This window comes from Tachyglossus aculeatus, chromosome X5, assembly GCF_015852505.1.
Source record: "Tachyglossus aculeatus isolate mTacAcu1 chromosome X5, mTacAcu1.pri, whole genome shotgun sequence".
NCBI classification, from domain to species: domain Eukaryota; kingdom Metazoa; phylum Chordata; class Mammalia; order Monotremata; family Tachyglossidae; genus Tachyglossus; species Tachyglossus aculeatus.
In genome coordinates this window covers 851550-876771 of record NC_052097.1, presented here as the reverse complement: position 1 = coordinate 876771, position 25222 = coordinate 851550, and the positions used below count along the sequence as shown (strand labels likewise).

General features: G+C 57.7%; 1 protein-coding gene across 3 annotated transcripts in view; it reads left to right on the top strand.

The window, feature by feature from the left end:
- The window catches only part of LIMCH1 (LIM and calponin homology domains 1), an 83230-nt gene that overhangs the window by 43847 nt on the left and 14161 nt on the right, over positions 1-25222 (top strand). Inside the window, exons 7-25 of one of the 3 annotated variants that reach the window (XM_038769103.1) lie at positions 332-527; positions 652-910; positions 1841-2086; positions 4826-5053; positions 5273-5512; positions 6404-6721; positions 9152-9187; positions 11058-11193; positions 11831-11988; positions 13612-14074; positions 15959-16237; positions 17843-17936; positions 18762-18934; positions 19956-20061; positions 20727-20758; positions 22267-22350; positions 22971-23063; positions 23266-23373; positions 24483-24610. In XM_038769103.1, coding sequence (XP_038625031.1) covers positions 332-527; positions 652-910; positions 1841-2086; positions 4826-5053; positions 5273-5512; positions 6404-6721; positions 9152-9187; positions 11058-11193; positions 11831-11988; positions 13612-14074; positions 15959-16237; positions 17843-17936; positions 18762-18934; positions 19956-20061; positions 20727-20758; positions 22267-22350; positions 22971-23063; positions 23266-23373; positions 24483-24610 — 3377 coding nt within the window. The remainder of the gene's footprint in view (positions 1-331; positions 528-651; positions 911-1840; positions 2087-4825; positions 5054-5272; positions 5513-6403; positions 6722-9151; positions 9188-11057; positions 11194-11830; positions 11989-13611; positions 14075-15958; positions 16238-17842; positions 17937-18761; positions 18935-19955; positions 20062-20726; positions 20759-22266; positions 22351-22970; positions 23064-23265; positions 23374-24482; positions 24611-25222) is intronic. The other 2 variants (XM_038769101.1, XM_038769102.1) reach the window with 2 other exon arrangements.

Below are 25222 nucleotides of genomic sequence, written 5' to 3'. Positions count from 1 at the left end.
GGTTTACGGGCAGAACAGTGTGCGGTGCACCCGCCTTGCACGATCCTTCGAGCCCTCTATGTCACTTGACCTCAGCTCTAGTTGCAATGCAAGGATGTAGTGGTACAAAGACATAAATAGCAGGCTGGGCCCCTATCCCCTGCCCTCTGCCCTCCAGGAGGCACAGCCCAAGGGGTCCTTGCTCAGGGATCATCGTGTCAGAGGCCCCTCTGGGTCCGAGTGAGCCGAACCATCGTTGGTCGTCAGTCAGGCAGTCAATCATATTTAGTGTGTGCTTACTGTGTGTGTGTGTGTGTGTGTGTGTGTGTGTGTGTGTGTTGTGTGTTTGCAGGAGGCCGAGGGCCCGGACAGCCCAAGGCGCAGTGTCCGGGACAGTGGCTACGTGGACTGCTGGGAATCAGAGTGCAGCGACTCTCTGTCCCCGCCACGGCACGCCAGAGATGACTCCTTCGACAGCCTGGATTCCTTCGGCTCCCGCGCCCAGCAGACGCCTTCCCCCGACGTGGTGCTGCGGGGCAGCAGCGATGGTAAGTGCAGCCGATCTCCTCTCCTTGCCGTCCTGCCTCCAGCCCCTCCATTCCCACCACGGGGGGCCAGTGGAGCCATGGGCCCGGGGACCCCAGCGCCCTCAGCTCTCCCCACCATCCCTAGGCCGCGGCAGCGACTCGGAGCCGGACCTGCCCCGCCGGAAGGTGCCCGACGTGAGGAAGGACGACATGTCGGCGCGCAGGGTGGCCCACGGTGGCGAGCCCAAGTCCGCGGTGCCTTTCAACCAGTACCTGCCCAACAAAAGCAACCAGACTGCCTATGTACCTGCCCCCCTGCGCAGGAGGCGAGCGGAGCGCGAGGAGCTCCGCAGGAGCTGGACCACCGCCGCCGCCGTCCCCCGTGGCACGGAACGGCCCTTCAGGTAACCCCCGGGACCAGGCCCCGCTTGGAGCCAGCTGGGCCGGCCCGCAGCCGGGGCAGGAGGGGAACACCTGGTGGGTTGGGACCTGTGGAGTGCAAACCTGGCCATGTTCCCTCCCCTCCGAGAAAGACAACCCTCCATCCCCCTCTCTCCTCTAGCCTCTCTGGTTGGCTGCTCTGTGGTTTGGGGACTGAGATGGCGGAGGCGGGGGGGGGGCCTTCAGGAAAAATTGGGTGGAGGGGAGATGGACATTCCTCCGTGCTGTCAACTACTGGGTGGTCCTCGAGAGTGGAAGGCAGATGGGGATGCGGGGAAGCCAGGCATCCAACCGTGCACTGGGCTGGATGCCGCAGTGTGGCTGGGCAGCAGGGGGCTTGAGCCTTTGGAGATGGCCGACTGCGTGTGATGATGATGTTGATGATGATGGTATTTGTTAAGCACTTACTATGTGCGAAGCACTGTTCTAAGTGCTGGGTGGCCAAGGTTGTGCGGTGGAGAAGGCCACAAAAAGGTATGTGGGAGACCCAGGAAGAGGGTCAGACAGAAATTCTCCTGTGGGCCTGGTAGGGGCTCAGCTGCCATGCAGGGAATGCCCAGGGCCAAATATCTGGCTGTCAATCTGTGATGGAGAGACCGACCTTGGAGGTCTGGGGTCTCATGGTGGGGTTCGATCTGGCACCCTTCTTGCCGTGTGTCATCTGACCTTCCCAGCGGCTGGATGATGAGCCGATCAGCTGCACCCCCCCCCCCCCCACTGCATGCCTCCATGATAGCTGGGGGGTTGGCGCCGACTCTTTTTTCATGGCTCCCCCTCCCACCCCCCGGGGTCCCTGGAGTTTGCTCACATGGGGACAAGCTGGGCCGGGCCACGCCGTGGCTTGGCCGTCCGAGGGGCTGGGCAGCCAGGTAAGCCGGCGTGTGACCCGCCAGCCCCCCGGAGACCATAGCCGAGGAGCCCACGGAGGGTGGGCAGGCAGACCGGGAGATTTCTGCCACCACTGAGGCCTTCGTCCGGAGCCAGGGAAACACTAGTGGTGGCTCAGCCCTTCCCCCGGAGGGGGAGCACAGGGTCCCGGCCTCTGGCCCACAAGGAGAGGAGTCTGAGGGAGCCGGGAAGCTCCGGAGGCTCAGGAAAGCCGGGATCGAGGTGTTGCCGGCAGCTCGGCGCTTCTGCAGGTGAGCAGGGCTGCCGAGCCGTGGGACGAGTGCATGCGGTGTGATGGGGCCAGGCCCCAGGTGTGAGGGCAGAGCCCCTGGCATGAGGGGGGTGCTCGGAAGACTTGTTGGCTGGTGCCCGGCGGGGGCTACAGTGCCCTCGGCTCACCGTCTAACTGTTCAGGGTCGTGTGACTGTTTGGAAAGTGGGCGGTTGTGATCAGCTGGCTGTCCAGTGGGGGCTTGGCACTGCTCGCAGCTGGCCTGAGAGCGGACCCGACCACGGCCTCACTGCAAAGCAGCTAGTGCCCTTCCCCATCCCCTCACCCCCCAACATTGCGGCCACACGCACTCCAGCCTAACCCACCTGGCTATGCCGTGCAGACAGGTGCACAGTGCTGGGCGTGGGGCGTGGAATGTTTTAGAGAACATTAGTGGGGAGCAGGGGTGCTGCAAGTAAGCAGGAGCACTGCGGAGATACTAATGGTGTTTGGCAATAGTGGTTAGGGTGGTGATGGTAAACTGAGACAGCGATCGGGGCGGTGATGATGAGCCACAGCAGCGATCGGGGATGATGATGCTGAATGGTGATAGGGATCTGGGCAATGAGGGTCAGTGGCGATAGTGATCAGAGAAGGTGATGGAGAGTAGCAATAGCGTTGGGATGCTGATGGTGAGTAGATGGGACACTGGTGAGTCGCAGTGATAGTGAGTAAAGGTGGAGAGTGGCAGTAGCCCCTGGGATGGTGGTGGTGAACAATAATAATGGTAGTGGCAGTGATGATGGGCGGCAATAGTGACTGGTGACGGAGATGGTGATGATCGGTTTTAATGCCTGGGGTGCTCAGGACGAGCAACGATAGTTAAATATGGCAGCGGTGGTGAGCCGCAGTAATGATGGGAGATGAGGATGGTGCACGTGAGTGGTGATGGCCCTAGTAAGGGGGCAGTGATGGTGAGCAGGGCTGATGAATGGGGCAGTCAGAGGGAGCAAAGATGGAGGGCAGCAATAGTGATCAGGGTAGCAGTGGTGAATGGCAGTAACGATAGTGAATGGTGGAAACGGTGAAGGCAGTGATTGGCTTCTAGCCACTGAGATAGCGGAGATAGTGATTGAGGTGTGACAGTGAGCAGCATTGAAGGGTGGCTACAGTGAACAGGAGTGGTGGGGGCAGTGAATGGCAATAGTGAAGGGGTGGTGATAATAGTGAATTGGGGCACTGATGTTGAGCAGCAATAATGTTCTGGACGGTGATAGTGAACACTGGAGAGCAGCTGTAGAGAGCAGGAGAGGTAATGAGAGTGAAGCCCTTTGTGGGCAGGGATTGTCTCTCTTTATTGCAGAGTTGTACTTTCCAAGCGCTTAGTACAGTGCTCTGCACACAGTAAAGCGCTCAATAAATACGATTGAATGAATGAATGAATGAATGGCAATAGTGTTGGGGGGTTGCTGATCACCAGTGATAGGGATTGGGATGCTGATAGTTAACATTAATAGTGATTGAGATGCTGGTGATGAGCAGCAATAGTGATGGGGGTGGTGATGGTAACAGTTGGTGGTAGGGATGAGATGGTAACAGTAGTGAGTGGCTGTAGTGGTTGGGACATTTATGGTGAGTGATGTTAGTGATCTGGGCACTGACAGTGAACAGCGATGGACAGTGACCACAGTGATGGGAGTGAGCAATAGCGAGTGGGGTACTGATGGTGAGGGCGATTGTGATCGGGGGCAGTAGTGGTGTACAGTAGGTGAAAAACTCCAGTGGCTCCCTTGGCTGGACAGGAGGTGGATGAATGGCCCACCGTAATTGTGGGTGAGGTCTTCCCTCCGGTCTGAGGACAAGCAGGCCCTGGCTGAGCTGAGTGGGGAGTCGGGTCTGGGGGCTTTGTAACCATTGGAAAAGTCCCATTGTAGTTGCCCTGGTTCATGCTTGAACCCCTACCCTGTGTCCCCCCAGCCTGAGGGCTCTGGCCAATCCTGATGGAGTTGGCTTTCTGGCCCAAATCCACCTGATACTGACCAGCCCCTGAAGCTGTCCTGCCACCCAAGAACATTCGTCCCATCTGTCTCGGTCACCTGGCCCGCTCCTCCACTCCTTCCTATCTTCATCGCCTTCATCAATAGCAGGGATCAAACACCCACAGGGTGCAGGGGACTGTTCTGCTCAGCACAGAGCTCCCAGGACACATAGCAGGCAACCAGCACAGCTCTCTCTCTCTCTTTCTCTAACTGGTTTTTGTGGTATTTGTTTTAAGTGCTAACTATGTGCCAGGCACTGTAGTAAACGCTGGGCTAGTTACTAGATAATCAGGTTGGACACAGTCCATGTCCCACATGGGGTTCGCAGTCTTAATCCCCATTTAACAGATGAGGGAACTGTGGCACAGAGACGTAAAGCGACTTTCCCAAGGTCACCCAGCAGACAAGTGTCAGTGCCAGGATTAGAATCCAAGTCCGTCTGATTCCCAGGCCCGTGCTCTGTCCTTTAGGCCATGCTACCTCTCTGAACACAACAGGCACCCAGCAGAGTGGTCAGCACACAGTAGGGACCAGGTCCATTCTGAACACGAGGGCAGTGGCCGCACTAACGCTTTGGAGCATGTGCCAGGCTGAATGTGAAATTAAAACCGTGCGACTTCCCCCTCACCCCATCCCCATCACCTCTCCCCTTGACCTGTGCTGCTCTGGGGGTTTCAGATGGGTAGTGGGGCACGGGTCTCCTTTGGTGCCCCACAGCTCCAATCCCTCATGCCCTGGCAGCCCCAAGCCCGTGGGCGCAGGTCCAGACACCACAGACACAGTTCTCCGTGGAGCGAGCCCGACTGGCCTGCTGCAGGGGGCTGGCCATGGCGTCCACGTGGCTCCTGACCCAGAGAGAGATGACTTCGCCATCCGCAGGATGTCTCGGGGGTCCAGGGGCAATGGTCCGGCCAACTCCAGGCAGACCAGTTTGGGAGAGCCCACGCAGGGCCAGCCAGAGCCCCGCAGGTCAGCATCTGCTCACAGTCTGCGGGGGCACCCCTGGGATTGGCCTCTGGGGAGGTGGGGCGCGACATGTCGGCCCCTTTTGGGCTAGGCCGTACTAGAGCCGGTTGTCTGCCGGCCATGGTGGTTCCCGGCTGGCACTGATGCTACTCCCGGGAGAGGGGTGGGGGGAATAAGGACTTCAGTGCACTCTTACGGCCCCTCCCCTGCTCCTCCCCAAAGCGGGAAACTCCTCGGGGGTCCGGCAGTGGGGGCCGCAGGCCCAAGGGAACGGTCCCCCGAGCGGGAGCCAGATGGCGCGGAGGCCAGGCTGGGCCCCGACCTGCAGAGAGATGACATGGCCCAGCGCAAGGGGCAGCGGCAGTGCCGGCGCCTTCCCTGGAGTTTCGTGCCGGCCTCCGCGCAGATCACCGCGGCCGACCAGGAGACGTGGGACAGGCTCCAGGTGTCCGCTGAGACCAGGTGTGGCACGTGCCGTCCTCACCCCTGGGCCGGGGGTCAGGGAGACCTGGGGAAGAGTTTCAATTCTAGAGGCTGGACGAGCAGGGAAAGCAGGGTGGTCCAGTGGAGGGAGAGTGGGATGGGGAGGAAGCAGGGGACCCAGGTTCTAACCCCACCTCTCCTCCCACAAGGATTCCGTGTGGCCTCAGGTAAGTCCCTTAACCTCTCTGGATCTCAGTTTTCTGAGCCGTGTAATGGGGAAGAGCGCGTCTGCCTCTGCCCGGCTCTCCCCATTTTCTAGAGGAGGAAACCGAAGTCCAGAGAGGTTAAGGGACAGGTCCCTTATCACACAGTGGGAGACGTAAAAACCACGGTTTGAACCTGGAGCATCTGACTCCAGGGTCTGGATCGCCAAAAACCCATTACTCAATTTTACTTGTACATATTTATTCTACTTATTTTATTTTGTTAATACGTTTGGTTTTATTCTCTGTCTCCCCCTTCTAGACTGTGAGCCCCCTGTTGGGTAGGGACCATCTCTATATGTTGCCGACTTGTACTTCCCAAGCGCTTAGTCCAGTGCTCTGCACACAGTAAGCGCTCAATAAATACGATTGAATGAATGAATTATCAGCATGACCTTTCCTGGGCCGGCGCAGGAATCTGCCAAACATTGGCTGGGCCCAGCCATTTTTCGGTGTGGCCCCTGTGGGACCAGCCCCCACCCACCCCAGATGGCTCCGAAGGGCCGGCAGGTGCTTTGGGATGGAAGCGATTTTCTTCCCCATCTGCCTTAGTGGTCCATGACCCGGTCCTGGCCTTGCCACCCCTCACTTCACACCCTGAGCCGTCGCCATCCCTGCCGCTCCCCTCACGATCGCCTCGCTTCCTTCCTGGTTTTGCTCCAAACAGTGCCGCTGCCCCGCAGTCCCCCACCCCCGACATCCCCAAGGCGGTCGCTCTCCGGGATGACTTTGCCCGGCGCAGGGCCGGGACCAGAGCCAGTGCCAAGGCCCCGGGCCCCACACGGGCGTGCTTGTTCTCCGGGCTGCTGGCGGACACAGACCGGGACGGGTGGTGGAGACTCAGCCCCAGCCAGGACGGGCCATCGGGCTCTGATGTCGGGCGAGAGGCGGGTGGTCACAGTGCGGGCCGAGCCCAGACTGGTCCCGGGGGTCCCATCTTCCCCCAGCACAGCCAGGACCCGGCCTCCTCCCTGGAGAAGTCGAGGTATCGGAGGACTCGGTGGCCCTCTGGGCCAGACACTGATAGCGTGCCATTGGCTGCCGTTTGATCTGTGTGCTTCCATTGTGGCTGTCTGTGTGTGCGCGCACGCACGTGCCCGCATGTGCACATGTGCTTCTCTTCCTGTGGTGGACGGCGGCCCTGGCCATGGGTCCCTCTCCCTGGGAGTCAGAGGTGACCACAACTCCTCCTGCCAACTAGCTTGGCTGGTCACACCCCAGGATCAGGTGGGGCAACCCACCCACCATTTCTGCCCCTTGGTTCTGGGTGCCCTAACTGAATGTTCGATCAGTTAATGGTATTTACTGAGCATTTACTGTGTGCAGAGCTCTGTACTTAGCACTTGGAAGAATATAATACAGTAGAGTGGGTAGATGCAATTCCTTCCCACAGAGAGCTGACCCCTGGGCTGGATAAATTCTCCCGTGGCCCCTCCTTATTTTACACCATTTTACACCCAGGAGTTGGGGGTCTCCAGGAGCAGGGAGCCCTCTGGCAGCCAGATGCCTCAGGCCCTGTGGGCTCTTTGGCTTTCCTGGTCAGGATGGCACCAGTGGCGTAGTGCTGTCAGAAGCTAAGAGGGTCCCAGCAGCCACGGCTCCTGTGGGAGAACTTGGCAGTGCTGACCCCTGCTCACCTCAGCCCCCACTACAGGAGCAGGAGGAGGAGGAAGAAGCTTCAGAAAGTTTCCAGGCTCAGCAGGAACCTGAAAGTCCCAGGGGCAACAGTCAGCCACTTTGAGCTGCCCCCTGAGCTGCCCGCCGGGCCCCACTGCGTGCCGCCGGGCTGGGTGGGCTTGAATCAGGGGGAGTGTGTAACAAATGAGCTAACTTTTGATGGTGCGGGACCTCAGGACGGCCCTCTCTGGAAAGTGGGTATGGAGGGTGGGGCCCTTCTCAGAATCCCAGGAAGAGGTCCCTCATTCCATCTCCCTTTCCCCAGGGTCTCAGAAGGCCTGATGTCGCAGCTCCTTGTGGGAGCTGACCTTTGGCCTGTGCATGTGAGCAGTCATGGGATCTGTTCGATTTAGTCTTCATGGTAGAGGGAGTTGGGGGAGCTATAGAAGTAGCAGCTGTTAAGCAGTTACCCTACTAAGTGCTAGGAAGGCATTTCCCAGATGAGGATTTGGCCCCGCCCCTGACCCCCTGTAAATGGACCCTCACTCCCAGGGAGGAGCCCCCTGTAGGCCCCAGCTCCCGGCACTGCTGCTACTAACGTCTCTGTCACTCACGGTCCCCTGGACCACTGATGCCCCGAATGTGTGCTGGGGCGGAGGGTGCATCTGGCTGACATCCCCCAGGGTGGACTGGACCATGGCGGGGAAGGGAGACAACCAGGCTGGGACGAGATTGGAGCCAGGAGGTGGGAAAAGTAGAAATGAGGGTTTAATCTGGGATGGCCGCTTGGAGGGGATGGGATTTTAGAGGGTTCTTTGAGGGTGGGGAGAGAGGTGGTCTTCCCCCTTCTAGACTGTGAGCCCGTTGTTGGGTAGGGACCGTCTGTATATGTTGCCGACTTGTACTTCCCAAGTGTTTAGTACAGTGCTCTGCACGCAGTAAGCACTCAATAAATACGATTGAATGAATGCATGAATGAAAGGGGATGGGGTTCCAGGCCAGGATCAGTGGTGAGGCAGACAGAAGCAAGTTGATCGTGTGGCGACTTAGGCAGGTTCTGTGAAACTTATACGATATCATGTCCCTGGCAGTGGCTTCCAGGGGACCTGGAGCAGAGTGGGCAGTGTGTTCTTTCAATTTCATCCATCTCTGGTGGCTTGTCCCGCATCCTTGGAGCCCTCCTGGCCAGCGGGATTGAGGGGAGGTGGGGCAGACCAAAGGGGAGATAGAGGTTGGACGAGCCTTTCCCTGGGGACCCAGGTGGGTTCTGTCCCTGAGTCCATCCAGACTCAGGAGGCCAGAGTTCCAGCTCAAGGTCTGGACTTTGAGCCAAGAGCCCGGTGCTGACAGAGCGGTGAAGGCCCCGTCCTGCTGCCTGTACAGCTAGTGCTCGGCTGGGTCGTGGCGGGTTGGGCAGGTCGTTGGGGGCTCGTGACTTCCCCGAGGTCACTCAGCAGGTTGGGGACAGAGCTGAGCCTCAAACCTGGGCTTCCAGACTCACAGCTTTGTCCACTAGCCTGTGCCATCCCCCAGGTTACCCAGTTGTTGGCTTTGGCCTGACTGGGCAGGCCCCAGCCTCCAGCGTGATTTGCAGGCCTCCCTGACATGTCGCCCCCTCCCACCCGCTTCCTACCCTGGCATCCCTGGCCAGGGAGCCTGGTGATGGTGTGTGCCGTGAGTTCCTTCTCTTGCTGGGATGCCACCGGGCATGGGCGGGCAGCGTGGGCCCTGCCCCGGCTCTGGGCTCCAAGCTCCGGCCTCTGGCCTCCAGTCTCTAACTGTGAAATTGCTCTCGCAGATACAGCCCCGGGGCAGCTGGGCCTGCCGATGCAGAGTAAGTGGTTCCGGTGCCTGTGGGAGCCGGAGGATGGCAGAGGGGGTATGCGCCCACAGCTTGCCGCTAACGCAGGGGGCGGGGGCTGCCCTGGCCGCTTTCCGGCCCGCACGGATGTCTGCCGCAGCAGGGAGAGGGGCAGGGCACTGTTGCATGACACTGACCGGCTGCTGCCTCTGTGCTCACCTGCAGGGCCTGGGGGGGCTACAAGGGGGAAGGGCGTGCGAGTGTGTCTCCCAAGTTGGTCCAGGGTGGCCTGATTGTGGCCTGTGGGGAGGACAGACCTCCCCATCCAAAAAGGGAAAATCTTCTAACCAGCAACAGTAAACTTCCAGGATGAGTTTTCCCCTCTGGGGACAATCTGGGGATGATGCTTTTTGGGGTGAGGGTGCGAGGCAGGTGTCTGCGAGGGAATGTGGGTGCTTGGAGGGATGTCTGGGTGTGGAGTTGTCTGTACCGGGGGCGTATCTGCACAGGTGCGTGTGTTGGTCAGGTGAAGGTGGATGTGTGTGTGTGTGTGTGTGTGTGTGTGTGTGTGTGTGTGTGTGTCTGTCTGTCTGTGAGAGCCCACTGTTGGGTAGGGACTGTCTCTATATGTTGCCAACTTGTACTTCCCAAGCACTTAGTACAGTGCTCTGCACACTGTAAGCGCTCAATAAATACGATTGATGATGATGTGTGTGTGTGTGTGTGTGTGTGTGTGTGTGTGTGTCTCACGCCCTTCATAATTTCAGTCACACTTTTGTGTCTGGGCCCCTGCCAAAAGCTCCCAGGAGGGCGTAAGTGAGACCCCTGGTCCCTAACCCCAGAACAAGACCACAGTGAGTTTGGTGCCATTTTTTCCTTACAAGACGCATTCGTGTCAACTGTCTGATTTGGTATCTCAACATAATAATAATGGTATTTGTTAAGCACTTACTATGTGCCAGGCACTGTACAAAATGCTGGATCTCCGGGAGGCGGCAGGGGAGGGAATGGCAGGGACTATTGAGGAGCAAATTGAGGCCCGAAGAGGTTGAGACTCCCTCAAGGTTACTCGGCAGGCTGGTGGCAGAACTGGGACCAGAAACTGGGTCCCTGGTGGCTCCCGTCAAGGCCTAGGAGCCTCTCCCAGGGTTACAGAGCCCCTGATCCTTTAGTCCCAAACCTTCCATTCGAAGGGATGGGGAATGGGGTGGCGGGGGCAGTTTTCTCCAACATATGCTTCTCACACTGCAAACTCGGCCTCGGGGTCCTGGCTCCATGGCCATCCTAGGGGAGAGGCTCTGAGGCCCAGTCCAGTGGCCTCCCCGACAGGCAGTGAAGACCTGGACTCTGAGCCAGCTCTGCTGCCGGGAGCCCACAATTTTTGAGTGGTCCAGTCCTAGACCCAGCTGCTCCCCTCCACCACCCTCCATTTACTCAGCCAGCACCATGGGGGCATCGGGGCAGATGGTGGCCCTTTGGACACAGCCATATTACAGCAGGTTTGAGTCATCGGCTCAGGTGGCAAGAGGGTCTCGGCCCAAATACCCAACATTTCCTGCCGGTGTCTGTGTGTCCGTCCTGACCCTCCACCCCCTGGGGTATTATCACGAGTGCCACGTGGTAGCGGTGGTGGGAAACTCCTCCATCTCCAGAAGACAAGCCGAGCCTCAGGGTTTGGGGACTGTGAGCCCATTTTGCCGTGGGGACCCTATGGTTGCCTAAGGGGAAGATAGCTCAGTCGGTAGACTGTGTGTCTATGCGTCCATGTCCCTGGATGTCTGTGATTGCCCCTGCGACTGTAAATCCGTGTTGGTGTGTGTTCCTGTGTCCGTGACCCGGGAAAGGCATGCGGGGTGCCCCGTGTGACCGGTGACTGAATGGTGGCCCCTTGCCCTGGCCCCAGGAGCAGGAGCATGTTGGACGTGCGCAGCGAGGAGGCGGCTGCAGCTACGGCTGTGCAGCCCCACAGCAGGGCTCACCAGGAGCAGTTGCAGCAGATGAACGCCCAGCTGAAGGAAGAGGATGACCAGTGGCAGGATGTGAGTGGGGAGTGGGCCGTGGTCTGTGTGACAGGTGGGGGTCACAGCTTTCTCATTCATTTGGTCACATCCACTTGAACACGCATATACACTCACACATTCTTAGGGTGTCAAATGGTACGTGCTGGGTGTGGGGTGTTGTGGGGGAGTCTGGAAGGAAGAGGGGAGAGTCAAGAGTGAGGGATGATCCATCCTCGGTCACTGAGGGAGAGTCAGGGATGGAAAGGGAAGAGTCAAGGGTGTTGGATGGTCCGTGCTAGAGCACTTGGGGAGAGTCAGGGTTGGAGAGGAGAGTCAGGCATGTCAGATCAATCAACCAATCAATGTATTTACTGAGCACTTGCTATGTGCACAGCACTGTAGTAAGCACTTGAGGGAGTACAACAGAATTAGGAGACATATTCCCAGCTCACAGTGAGCTTACAGTCTAGAGGGGGCAGTTTATGGTCTGTGCTGCTTCCCTGAAGGGAAAATCCAGGATCAAAAGGAAACAGTTATCTTTCTCTCTGTCTCTGTCTCTCTCTCTCTCCCCCCATCCCTCCCCTTCTCTCCCTGTCCCTTTCTCTCACTCTTTCCCTCCTGCCTCTCTATTATACCCTTCTTTGTGCCTCTCTCCCTCCCCCTCCTCCCCCTGTAGGATTTGGCACGGTGGAAGAGCCGCAGGAGAAGTGCCTCCCAAGATCTCATCAAGAAGGAAGCGGAGAGGAAAAAAATGGAGAAGTTACTGGCGGAAGGAAACAGGACGAGTGAGCGGAGAAAAAGCATCAAGACTTACCGAGAGATTGTGCAGGAAAAGTGAGTCTGAGCCCCACCTCCCCAGCCCCAAGGGTTTGGGCCCTAAGTGGGCCGGGGCACTGCTCATCAGCCTTGACGGGTGGGCAGGAATCCTGCCCTCCTCCCCTCTTCCCCGGCCCTCCTCTTCTCCCCATTCCTTATCCCCCTCTCCTAGTCCTCCTTCCTCTCCCTTCCTAGTCTTTATCTCCCTTTTACACCTCCTTTACCCTTCCCTCCTCCCTTTTCTCCCCTGTCCTCTTTTCCTCCTCCCCTCCTCATCCCTTATTCCCCTTTCCTGCCACTCCTTCCCTTCATAGTTTGTATTATTACTATCATTATTATTATTATATTTGTGAAGCACTTACTAAATGTCAAGCACTGTTCTAAGTGCTTGGGTAGCCCACTTGAGGCTCACAGTCTAAGTAGGAGGGAGAACAGGCATTGAATCCCCATTTTACAGATGAGGAAGCTGAGTCCCAGAGAAGTGACATGACTTGCCCAAGGTCAACCAGCAAGCAAGTGGCAGAGCTGGGCTGACAATCCAAGTCCTCTCCATCCAAACTGCTACCACATTAATATAATCACTTATCCTGTCCCACCTTGATTACTGTATCAGCCTCCTTGCCAGCCTCCAATCCTTACTTCACTCTGCTGCCCAGATCATTTTTCTACCAAAACGTTCAAGACATGTTTCCCTACTCCTCAGGAAACTCCAGTGGCTGCCCATTCACCTCCACATCAAACAAAAACTCCTCACCATTGGTTTTAATGCACTCAATTACCTTGCCCCCTCCTACCTCACTTCACTACTCTCCTACTCCAACCCAGCCTGCATACTTCATTCCTCTAATTCTGACCTTCTCACTATACCTCGATCTCATCTGTCTTTCTGCCAGCCCCTCGCCCACGTCCCGCCTCTGGTCTGGAACTCCCTCCCTCCTCAAATCCAACAGACAATGACTCTCTCTGGCTTCAAAGCCTTATTGAAGGCCCATCTCTTCCAAGAGGCCTTTCCTGACCAAGCCCCCCTTTCCTCTTCTCCCACTCCCTTCTGCATCACCCTAACTTGTTCCCTTTATTTATCTCCACTCCGAGCCCCACAAAACCTTTGTAGGTATCTGTACTTTATTTTTTTTCTATTAATATCTGTCTCCCTCTCTAGACTTAAGCTCACTGTGGGCAGGGAATGTCTGTTTATTGTTATATTGTACTCTCCCAAGCACACAGTACAATGTTCTGCACATAGTAAGCGTTCAGTAAATACAATTGAATGAAAGAATGAATGAAGGAATGAAAGAATGAAAGCCTCTGACTCCCAAGCCCAGGCTCTCTCCACTAGACCATGCTGCTCCTCAAAACTCCCTTAGTGCCCTTCCCTGAACTCTTTCCCCTCTCCGGTCCCTCTCTTTCTTCCTTTTCTCCTTCTTCCTGACTCTGCCTCCTCCCTTGTGCCCCCTTCTCCCCTTCTCTTCCCTCCCCTGAGCCTTTCCCACCTGGGACTCCCGGAGTAGGGAGCAGCCAGTCAGAAAGTGGGCAGTGGAGTGGTGTGGGCTGGGACTGTGGGCAGGAGGAGAGCAGGTCCAGGTTAGGACTCACAGAGTTGTGCCCAGGTGACCTTCTGTCTGCTGCCGCCTGGCCCTACAGGGAGAGGAGAGAGAAGGAGCTGCACGAGGCATACAAGAATGCAGGCTCGCACGAGGAGGCCGAGGGCATCCTGCAGCAGTACATCGAGCGGTTCACTGTCAGCGAGGCCGTCCTGGAGCACCTGCACCTGCCCCACATCCTGGAGCGCAGCCGCTCCACAGAGCCCGGCCTCTCCCCCTTTCCCTCGCCCCTCCCCTCCCCCTCTTTCTCTCCTTCCTCGTCCCCCTGCTCACCACTTCTGGAGGACCCCCGGCCCTGGAAGTACCTGCGCCAACAGTCCCTGCCACCCCCACGCTTCACGACCACGGTCCAGGCCACGGTCGCAGCCCCGGGAACCCCCAGCACGACTGGAGCTCCCAGGTCTCCCAGCGGAGCGGCTGGAGCTGGAGTGATGTCGGCATTGACCCCCCGGCCCTATGCCCCCAGGCCCTACACCCCCCAGCTGGCTCTCCAGACCTGTAAGGTAGGACGGGCCAGGGCCCAGTTCTCCCGGGAAGCTGGCATCTGAGTTGGGGGGCAGTAGAGGAGCATACGTGTCTTGCTTTTGGGGCCCTCATCCAAACGCTCAGCGTGGGGCTCTCTGCCCATTGGCCTGGTGGCAGACCAGCTGATGAGAGAAAGGAGCTTGTGCTAAAGGGGATACAATGGCCTGTTTCGCAGGAACACATAGATTGGTTGTCCCAGGGTGACTACTATTAGTGATAGCAGCAACAGTCACAAGCGTGTGTGAAATGCCCCTTTTTATCTTTCCCAGAATTGTTTAAGTTCACCCTCATAGCATGTGGGCAGCAGCATGGGAGATCTAGTATCGTACACCCATTTCACTGCTAAGGAAACTGAGGCCCAGGAGGCCAGGGGCTGGGCTGGGCCTTGACCACTGTGAGTCTCATGACTCCCAGCTTCATTACACAAATCTGAGCATCCAGCTCCCGGTCCAGATTCCGGCCCCCAGGGTCGTGGCTGCAGAGCCTATTACCAAGTGGAAGAGCCTTGGTCTGAGGGAGCAACATCACTCTGGCCACCCAAGAAACCCCTCCCCGCCCCTGTCTGTCTGGCCCCAACACCACAGTCGCCAAGTCTGGGAGATTCCAGGCCTGGGGAGCTGAGCTTTTCAGTAGGAATGGTTCGATGGATGGGCTCTGAGTGGTGGCCAGAGCCGGGAGAGGCTCTTCACTAACCCTGGAATCTGTGGGCTGGGCAGAGAGCATTGTTGTGGCTGCTGTACTGCCTTGGCTCCTCTCAGAGGCGTAGGGAAGGTGAGGGTACATTACTGCCCTGCCTCGGCCTCCCGTCAATAGCACGGGGTCCGGGAAGGTGATGGGGGTCCGTTATGGCCACCGGGCCTGCGTTCGCCTCCCAGAACCACAGACTGAGTTAGCAGGCAGGACCCAGGAGACCAGACCCGGGTCCCCACTGGCAGGGAGGGCAGAGGTTGTAACCAGGGGCCCTCTGGGACTCACATTGAGCGGTACTCTTTGCAACCTCCCTGATGACACGCATGTAATAATATCGAGGGTGTCTACTGAGCGCCCGCTGCGAGCAACACGCTGCACTAAGTGCTTGGGAAAATACAACAGAAACACGAGGCACAGACCCTTCCCACAGAGCATCTACTTTAGAAGGGGTGACAGGCGCTACAGTATTTAGCAATAGAGGAGTCTGAGAACTAGAGTATATGGAGGAAGGCAGATGAGCAGCCAGCATTCAGACCACTTCCTGCCAGTTCATTATCCCAGCATGGAGCGGACTCCCCCCACCCCCGGCCCTTCCCCGCCAATGAGTTATTGAAGTTAAAGCACCCTGCAGGGGGTATTTTTGGGGAGGGGGAGGAAGGGGTTAATGGTCATTTAAAGGAAGTGAGTCTGCAGGTGGTAGCGTGGGTTAACCTTTCAGTTGAACCTTAAACATCCTTCCTGTCTCCAACCAAGGAGTTTCAGTAGGGGGTCATGACACTCCAGGAGTCCATCCCTTGCAATCAATCAATCAATCAATAGTATTTCTTGAGCACTTACTGTGTGCAGAGCACCCTGGTAAATGCTCGGAAGAGTACGAAACAACAGTGTAGGTAGATGTGTCCTCTGCCCACAAGGAGTTTAAAGGCTAGAGGGGGAGACAGACATGAAAATAAATTTATGGCTGTGCAAAAGCGCTGTGGGTCTGGGGACAGGGTGAAAAAAAGGCACCAATCCAAGGCCAAAGGCAAAGGAGAGGGAGTAGGGGAAAGAGGACTTGGTTGGGGAAGACCTTGTGGTGGAGATGGGATTTTAATAAGACTCTAAGCCTTACTAATAAGTCTTTCCCACCCTCACCGCTGATGGGAGGTCTGCTGTTGTCCCTACACCCATAGGAAGAGCCAAAGCCCAGCTTGGGTGGAGGAGCCATCAACGGAGTGGAAGAGGAGAAGCCAGAGTGTCCGGAGGAGAGGCCATGCCCTCCTCTGACTGTATCGCAGCCACCGGCCGCATCCCCGAGGGACCCCACCCTAGTCCCTGAGATCTCTGCGGAGAGACCGCACCCGCCTCTGACAGTACCTCAGCCGCCGGCCACACCCCAGGGGAACCCCACCCCAGCCCCCGAGATCTCTGCGGAGAGGCCGGACTCCCGTGAAGCTCCCCTTGAGCCAACGGTAAGGACCCACATTGCTAACAACCTTCCAGGCACAGACCCTGAGGGCCAAGAGGCCCAGGAACAGGGAAGGGATTTGCAGGGATCATTCTGGTCTTGGGATGGAGGTGGGGGGTGGGTCCATGGTCACTTCCTCTGGATGGGCGGCCCGGAACGGGCACTTGGCTCCCTTGGACTCGGCAAAGCAGGGTTGCGGCTGAGGGTGTTGGCGAGTGTTGGCAGACCATGGTGTGACCCCTGCACACAGTAAGCGGTTTGCTCCGCAGCCCTGTGCTTGCCACACTGTAAACACTCAACAAATACCACTGATGCATTCATTCATGAATTCCCCATGGTCTGTCCAGCCTGGGCCCCTCCTTGCTGTCCATTCTGTCCTGGGACTGTCATCTAATTTGGCATAAAGTTCGGAGTTTTTAGCTGGACTGGGCTCCAGGTACTGGTACCAATCGCTTGCTGTGGGGCAGAACACTATTCTGGGCTCTGACTCTAAGCAGAGTGCTGTTTTTGGGCTCCTATTATTGAATGCAGGGTGCAATACTGGACACCTACTGGGCAGAGCACTGTACTGGACCCCTACTGTGTGCACAGTGCTGTATTAGGCCTTCACTGTGTGCAGCACTCTATGTGGGTGGACACACCCTGACAGTGTGGCACAGTTCTACCTCAGAATCAGGCTGGCAGGGAAGCGGGTGGCTCTCCCTGGTGCCCGGAGCCCTGGTTCTCGGTATTGCAGACTGAGCCTCCTGTGCAGCTGGGAGAAGCTGCGTCCTGAGGTGGGGGGCCAGAAACCCACCCGCCGGATTGGTGGTACTGAGTCCATGGCTCCCGATGACCCTTAAAGCCGCTGATCCTGCTTGTCTCCTGCTGCCACTGCCAAGGGATTCCTCCCCTGAAGCCTCCACCCACCTGTAGGCAGGGAGTGCAGGAAGGACCGACCCGTTCTCCTTGGCGGCCCACTGGGCTGATTCTGCCTGGCCCTCAAAGGAAGCAGTGTCCTCTGGTCTGAATGCTGCCTCTCCTCCCCCGCCCCTGAAATGTCACCATTCCTCGGTGATGAGGGAGTGGCTGCCACGGACTACAGCACTGGGGCTGGTGACTTGGAGGAGGGGGTTGGGTAGAGCCAGGATCTGCCCGACCTTGGGTTCCTCCTGCCTGGAGAGATCCCTGGATGAGTGTCCTTGCTGGGTCACTGTGGGAGCAGTCGGGGATGGAGAGGGAAGAGTCGGGAGTGTGGGGTGGTCCATGCTGGATCATTGGGGGAGAGTCAGGAATGGTGGGGAGGGAAGAGTTAGGGATGTGGAATGGTCTGTGCTGGGTCACTAGGGGAGAGTTGGGGATGGAGAAGGGGAGTCAGGGGTGTTGGTTGACCTGTCCCTAGCCATGAGAGTGGGCTTCCAGAAGAGCAACGAGCACACGGTTCATCCCAGTGCCTGACACAGACTGTCAGTGTAGGAAATCCTTGTGGAGTTGGGAGCAGTTCATCCATGTGTGTAGCGCCTTTCAGCACTTCCTGCCTGCTGGCCCGTGCAAGCCCCAATCCAGACCTGCCGGTGGGGCTGGCGGACTGTTGTCAGCCTGGCCTGACCAAAAACAATCTGTCTTGCAGGTTGCCACCACCAGAGAAGTGAAACCAAGTGGGCAGGAGGACGAGACGGGTTGGGGACCGGCGGGGAGGCCAACGGCAAAACCCAATTCCCCAGGTTGGTGTTGGACGTCAGTGCCAGGGTGGGCAGGATGCGCTCTCTGGAAGTAACCATGTCCATCATGCCATGGGCAGGTTTGCCCAGGGCTAACAATGACCCCCAGGGTATAATGTACCCTATGTGTGATAGACCTGGGGGGCTGTCTGCCCAGTTGGTACTGTCTCCCCAATAGATTGGCAGATAGATAGTCTGTACTCCAAACCTGTGTTGGTCACACCTACCTAAGAGACTCACTCCACTTCCCAGGACAGTACTTTAGCCAGAAAAATATTCCCTAAACATTTTTCGAGCTTCCAGGTGCCCCGCTGACTGTTCTGTCATTTGGCATTCATTCCAATGCTGTCACTCTGTAAGCCGGGAGCCTGGGCCTCCTGATGGTTGCCCTGTTGGTTGCCCCTAGACCTCTGCATCCAGGTTTCAGAGGAAAGCAAGCGGTTACAACAGAGGCTGGATCTTTAGGGTTTTTACCTCCGTGGACCCGACTTTTATCACCCAAGTCCTTTGAAAATTAGTATTTAACCACCCCCCACGATTCAAATGTTGTCATTTGAGTTTTCTGAAGGTTGGCCCTGCCATAATGCCGTGCCTGTCTGGTTCCTCTGAAGGCCCTTTGTGCCCTGTCTCTCCTTCGCCGGTGAACTCGGCAGCGAGGTTGGGAAGGGCCACTTGGGTTTGAACACCCCACAGACCTTTCCTCCCCGGGAACCTGCCCCAAGCCACTCTGAAGAACTGGGCAGGAGGAGGCCAGAACCCCGGAGGTGCCACTGGCTGCCTGTGCCCACCAGTGTCGGTCTATCTGTCTTCCTGTGGGGCCCATTTTAGAGCGCCAGCACTTTGTCACGACAGTGACGTGCACCAGCCCGACCGTAGCCTCGGTGGAGTTTTCCGCTCACCGCCAGCCCCGGGACGCCACCACCGCTGTGGGGAGACAAGATGCAGCCAGGGGACCAGACAGCGAAGCCTGCGGCCAAGTCCAGTTGGTGCTGTCGCAGAAGGTAACGCACCTGGGGGCTGCGGGGTTGCCGGGGGTTGCTTGGCCTGGGGTGAAAAGCTCCTGCACTGGGCCACGCTGCTGGCTCCAAGGGGACCAGCCCTTCCAGCAGTGTGCCTGCTGGGCAGGAGCAGCCTAGGTCAGTTTCTGGAACCTGGCTTGGTGCCACAAGCTGGCCTTTCACTCATGAAAATGGGGCTCAGAGTCTGTGTGCTAGACATGAGCAGGGCTGGGCTCCCTGTTTTTTCCCAGCACCACTCAGGGCCGTTGATCCCTCTGCACCATTCTCCTTAGGTCCTGGCCCCTGGTCTCCCAGGTGTCCTGAGCTGTTTGGTGTGGTGAAAAGCCCAAGGTTGGGGCCTTTAAGAGTCCAGGCTGTTGGGTGAGGCCAAACTGCCTCAGGAGCAGGGGGGGGCCTTGGGGGCCCCAGCTTCACTGACCCCCTCCACCCCCTCCACCCCCACCCGACAGCTGAGGGGTTTCACCTCTGCTGGCCTGAACTGGCCCTGGAGAGGGGCATGGGGAAGGGGCTTCAGGGACCCTGGAGGTTCAGAAACAAGGAGCTATAGGCAGGGAGGCTTGGATCTAGGGAACTCTGGCACCCCGAACTCTAGCACCAAGCGGTCTGGGGCAGCTGGGATGTTTTGGCACCTCTGGAAAGCTCGGGGTCTGAACCCTGTTGGCCCCAATGGGTGACTGCCCTAGGACCGTGGGAGCAGCAGCAGCCTCCCCCAGAGCGGGCCAGCCCAGAACTCTACTTTCACCCCTCCAACCTCTGGCTCATCTTACACATGCAGAGGCCCAGAGCGGCGCAGTGCCTTGTCCCAGCCTGCACTGAATGAGAAAAATGAGGCTGAGAATGGGGGTGGCGGGGAGAGGGAAGTACTACCAACGGGGGCACAGAGGGGGGACCATTTTGAGGTCATGCCTTTGGACCCACCTCTGACTCCTCAATGCCCTGAGGCCCGAGGGCATTGTTTCTTTGGTGGACGGGTCTCACACCGGGTCTGGACTTGAATACACAGGCGGCAGCTCCAAAGTCTCCCGAACCTGAAGCCAGCTTGGTCTTCCCATCTTCGCCCCGAGCGCCTGGCACACCACAGCTCACGTTGCCCGATTTGGATCTGCACGGTGAGAGACGCCTTGGTTATGGAGACACCTGCTCTGAGAAATCGCTTCCGCCCCCTCTGCTCAGAAAACAGAGACAGTGGAGTCTGGGAGAAGGTGGCCTCTCTCCACCAGACTTTCCAGGAGCCCCAGGGGGTTGGGGGTGGATAGTGAAGACTTTCTCCCAGAAGACTCCCCCTCACTGGTACCGAGAGTCTTGGTCGGGGGCAGCCCTCCCTTGAATTGGACACCACAGCATCCTTCCTCTGGGATCCTATGAAATAGAAGGGGGTGGTCTGTGAAGGCGTTTCCCTCCAGCCAAGTGCTCAGGGGTCCTCCGGGCTCCCTCCCATGAGCACCCATAGGCCTGTACTCAAGGCCTGGCCCCGTGATCAGCTTCGCCCCATTGCAGTCAAGCATCTCAGCCCAGGCCCCCTCCAGTCAGGCTGCCAGGCATGCTGGGGTCCTGAACAGGGTGTGGCATCAGTGGCCAAGGGGTGTCACCCAGGTGGGCCCTGTGGTGAGCCGGGTGGTGAGAGACAGGTGTGTTCGTGGCTGTGAAGGCCCCCCTTGCCCCATGTGGCCCAGCCCCCCCCCCCCCCCCAATGTGGGACAAGCCAAGGGGGCAGAAGCCTCCAGACAAACTGAGATGGAACCAATCTTCTCCTCCTCCCCCCTCCATCTTTCAGCAGCGGAGCCCAGTGGCGACGAGAAGTCCCCAGTGAGTAACTGTCTGCCTTACTGTGCTGGGAGCTGGTCGGGCTGGCTGGGGGTGGGGGGACGTGCGTGAGCCGGTGCCCGTGCAGCCCGTCTGCCCCTGGGGAATCCAGACCCCCAAACCTCCGGGCCATATGGACCCCGAAGCCTTGAGAAGGGTACAAGCCTCCCTGCTTGGCTGGGACAGTGACCGGCGGTACAAGGTGGTGGTGGCTTTTCGTTACATTGTACAGCAACCACCGTCTCCGCTATGTTCTGAGGGTACAGAGGGTTGGGTTGGGCAGCAACCCTGGGCAGGGCACTGTGATGCCGCGAAAACCCCGGCTGTAAAGCGGCCGCCTCCTCCTAGTGGTTTGAAAGCTGCAGTAGAGAGCTACTGTGGCCCAGCTTTCGAAGAACCCGGTCCTTGAGCCCCCTTTGCTGGTCAGGCTCGAGAATAGAGCTCATCCGACTTGGTTGTCGCTGAGTTATCGACTGTGTGCAGAGTACTGGAGTGGGCGCTTGGGAAAGAACAGCAGAGTAGGTAGGCATGATCCCTGCCCTCAAGCAGTTTACAGTCTAGCGGGGGAGACAATTACAACAGTAAATTACAGGTAGAAGGAAGCAACAGAATTAAAGAACTGAGTGTAAGTGCAGTGGGAGGGGTGAGTTTTACCCAAGTGCTTAGGTGACCACGGGAACGCTGAAGAGGTGGTAGTGGGGAAACAGATTAGTCAGGAAAGACCTCCTAGAGCCGTTGTTATTTCAGGAGGGGAGGGCCCTGGAGATAGAGAGCTGGATGGTCTGCCATGGTCTGCCACTGGATGTGAAGTGGGGAGAGAGTTCCAGCCAGAAGGGAGGGCATCATGGACCAGAGACAGTCGAGAGAGGGGTGAGAACAAGGCACAGTGGCTAAGTTGGTCTGAAAGGAACCAAGAGTACGAGCTGGGGTGTAGTAGGAGAAGAAAGTGGTTAGATGGAGGAAGGGAGCTGAAGCTTCTGGGGACCTTGATTCTGATCGACCCAGTTTCACCTGGGATCTGCCCTCGGGGAGCTGAAGCTTCTTGAGAATGGAGCTGATTCCACTCGGACCAGATTGGGTGTTTGGGGGTAACGGGGCCGGTGCTCCAAGCTTCCAGCTGTGGTGCTACGGGCCTAGTGTTCTCAGCCTCCCAGGTGTGGATGATAGGGCAGCGTTCCCCAACAGTTTTTAAGGCTCGACTCTCAGATTCATTCCCCAAGGCTCCAACTGAACCTGAGAGCTTTAGAGGGTGGGCTGGAAAGACTGCCAAATGGATGTCTCTGCCCTATTGGCTCTGGGCCACTGGCCCCTTGATGGTCAGCGCCCACCCTTGGCCAGTCTGAACAGACCAAGGTCCCTAGGTGCTCCAACCAGGGAGCTCAGTCCCTGGGTTCAGCGTCCCACGCCGGTCAGCAGGAGGGAGCCCAGGGAGGGGGCCAGCCGGGCACGGTCGGCTGCTTGCCCTCCTGTGGCCTGACCAATCCCCCCACCCATTTTCCCCTCGCTCCCAGCGTTTTAGCTTCGGCCCTTGGGACCCTGAGGAAGAGCGGCGGCGGCAGGAGTGCTGGCAGCAGGAGCAGGAGCGCCGGCTGCAGGTGGGGCTGGGGGCCAGTGGGGTGGGGTGGCAGGGAACACCCGGGACGTTTCGCCTTCACCCCGCTGTCCAGCTCTGCTCCGGGGAGGGTCGGGCCCTTGAGCCTGGCTGCGATGGTGCAAGGGGAAAGAGGGTCTTGGCCGGCTGGGTCCCCGGGAGGCTCCTGTGGCCCAGGGCAGCGAGTGCAGATCTGACTCTGTAGCCTGTAAGCTCATTATGGGCAGGGAACGTGTCTGCTAATTTCTCTTGTACTGTGCTCTTCCAAGTGCTTGGAACAGCGTGGAGAAGCAGCATGGCTTAGTGAGAACACGGGCTTGGGAATCAGATGTTGTAGTTTCTAATCCCACCTCTACTACATGTCAGCTGTGTGACCCTGGGCAAGTCACTTCACTTCTCTGTGCCTCAGTGACGTCATCTGTCAAATGGGAATTGAGACTGTGAGCCCCACATGGGACAACCTGATTACCTTGTATCTACCCCAGTGCTTAGAACAGTGCTTGGCACATAGTGAGTGCTTAACAAATGCCATCATCATCATCATCATTATTATTATTAGCAGTGCTCTGCACATAGTAAGCGCTCAATACATATCATTGATTGATTGCTTTATTGGACCCCCAGGAGCGGTACCAGAAGGAGCAGGACAGGCTGAAAGAGGAATGGGAGCGGGCCCAGAGGGAGGTGGAAGAGGAAGAGCAGAGATACTATGAGGAGGTAGGGCAGGCTGGGGTCAGTGGGAGGGAGAGCCAGGGTGGCCGTGACCACTGCCATCTTGTTCATCTGCCCCAGCCACCTATGGCAGGCCTCCCCTCCCCCACTACCTCACAGGCCCTCGCCTACTTGGGGAGGGGGGTCTTTTTATGGGACTGTGGGATCTGGGGCACATTCAACTCTTTCATCCTGCTCCGGCCCCCAGGAGCGCAGGATAATTGAAGACACGGTGGTGCCATTGTCGGTGTCCTCAAACTCTGCAGATCAGTTGTCCTCCTCCTCATCTATGGCGACAGAGGGGCCCGGGGCCGGGGTGAGACGGTGGATCTGCTGGGGCAGAGGGGGCATGGGGTTCTGTGCCCAAATTCGGGGTGGGACAGGCACTGGGGCCTCAGAACCTGAGCTGGTCAGGGCTGGCCGAAAGTGGGGAGGATGTGTGGGAGGACTGGGTGGCGAGGGAGGGGCAGGCGAGAGTGCTACTCTGTCTGGGTCTGAACCCCGAATTACCAGTGCTCTTCCTATGGTGGACGGGACGGTCCCTCTATGCCAGCAGGAAGCTGGAATTATGGGTGCCCTGTGTGGGAGGGACTAACCTGTCCTTCACAGGGCGAGACAGTGCACTTTCCCTCCCCCCTGGAGGGCCGGTGCCATATGCAGGGAAAGGCCCTGATTGGCCCTTACAGTGAGGCATGGCAGGGTGGGCAAGGGTCCTAGATAAGCCATAACCCTCATAATTGAGACTGGTTGGAGAGAGGGTTCTTAGAAGCAGCACGGCTTAGTAGAAAGATCCTGGGCCTGAACGTCGGGATCTGGGTTCTAACCCCAGCTCTACCGCATACCTGCCATGTCACCTTGGGCAACTCATTTAACTTCTCTGTGCCTCAGCTCCCTCATCTGCAAAATGGGGATTTAACACCTGTGCTGCTTCCTACTTATCCTGCAGACTGTGAGCCCCATGTGGGACCTTTTCATTCATTCATTCATTCATTCAATCGAATTTATTGAGCGCTTACTGTATGTAGAGCACTGTACTAAGCGCTTGGGAAGTACAAGTCGGTGACATATAGAGACGTTCCCTACCCAACAACAGGCTCACAGTCTAGAAAGGGGAGACAGACAACAAAACAAAACATGTAGACAGACCTGATTATCCTGTATCTGCCCCAGTGCTTAGTACAATCCTTGGTGTATATAGTAAGCACTTAATAAATGCCATAATAATAATAATAATAATTAGCTATAGTAGTAGTAGGATTCTCCATTTGATTTGGTTTTGGGGCGGCAAATGGGAAGTCCATCCGGTCCATTTTGGAGAAGTTGATGGCTCGGCAGCCTGGACCTGAGGGGGCCATCACAGAACCCTCCCCCCACTATGGTTCCCTGGGCCCTCGCCAGTTCAGTCTCCCCCCTCTGTTGCCCCAGGACAAGGCAGTGCCAGGAAACTGGCCCGAGGAAGAGCAAGAAGGTGAAGCCCGGGGGAGGCGGCAGCAGCAGCGGGCAGAACTGTTGCCGTCAGACGGAGCAGCGGAGTCCGGGAGCAGAGAGAGGAGGTTAGTGCAGGGCTGGAGAGAGACAGGGTCGTGTGTGCCCCCCCGGGAAAGCAGTCTGTCTGAAAACAGGCTTCAGCTTCCAGTCTCCCCCACACCTTGTCCTCTGCAGTGTTGTGATGCTTCTGGCAGTACTGCAGGCCCAGGGACTGAGCACACACCCGGCAACTTCTTCTGGTCAGCGGATGCAGTGCCACCAGATTGGCACCTCAGCCCCTGGCAGGGGTGAGGGGGCCATGGGGGTGCTGGCCTGGTACAGCAGGGTCAGCTGGGGCTGCCCCAGACTGTCCGGATGATGGGGTGGCACCTGCTCTGCCCCTGCCGTGTCACCCTCACTGGCACGTTACCCTCTGGTGGGGCCAAGAGCCAGCATGGCCTAGTGGATAGAGCACGGGCCTGGGAATCAGGAGGACCTGGGTTCTGATCCCTACTCTGCCACTTGTCTGCTGGGTGACCATTTTTTCTTTTTTTCATGGTATTTGTTAAGCGCTTACTATGTGCCAAGCACTGTTGTGAGTGCTAGGGTAGATACAAGGTAATCAGATTATCCCACATGGGGTTTACAGTCTTAATCCCCATTTTACAGATGAGGTAACCGAGGCACAGAGAAGTTAA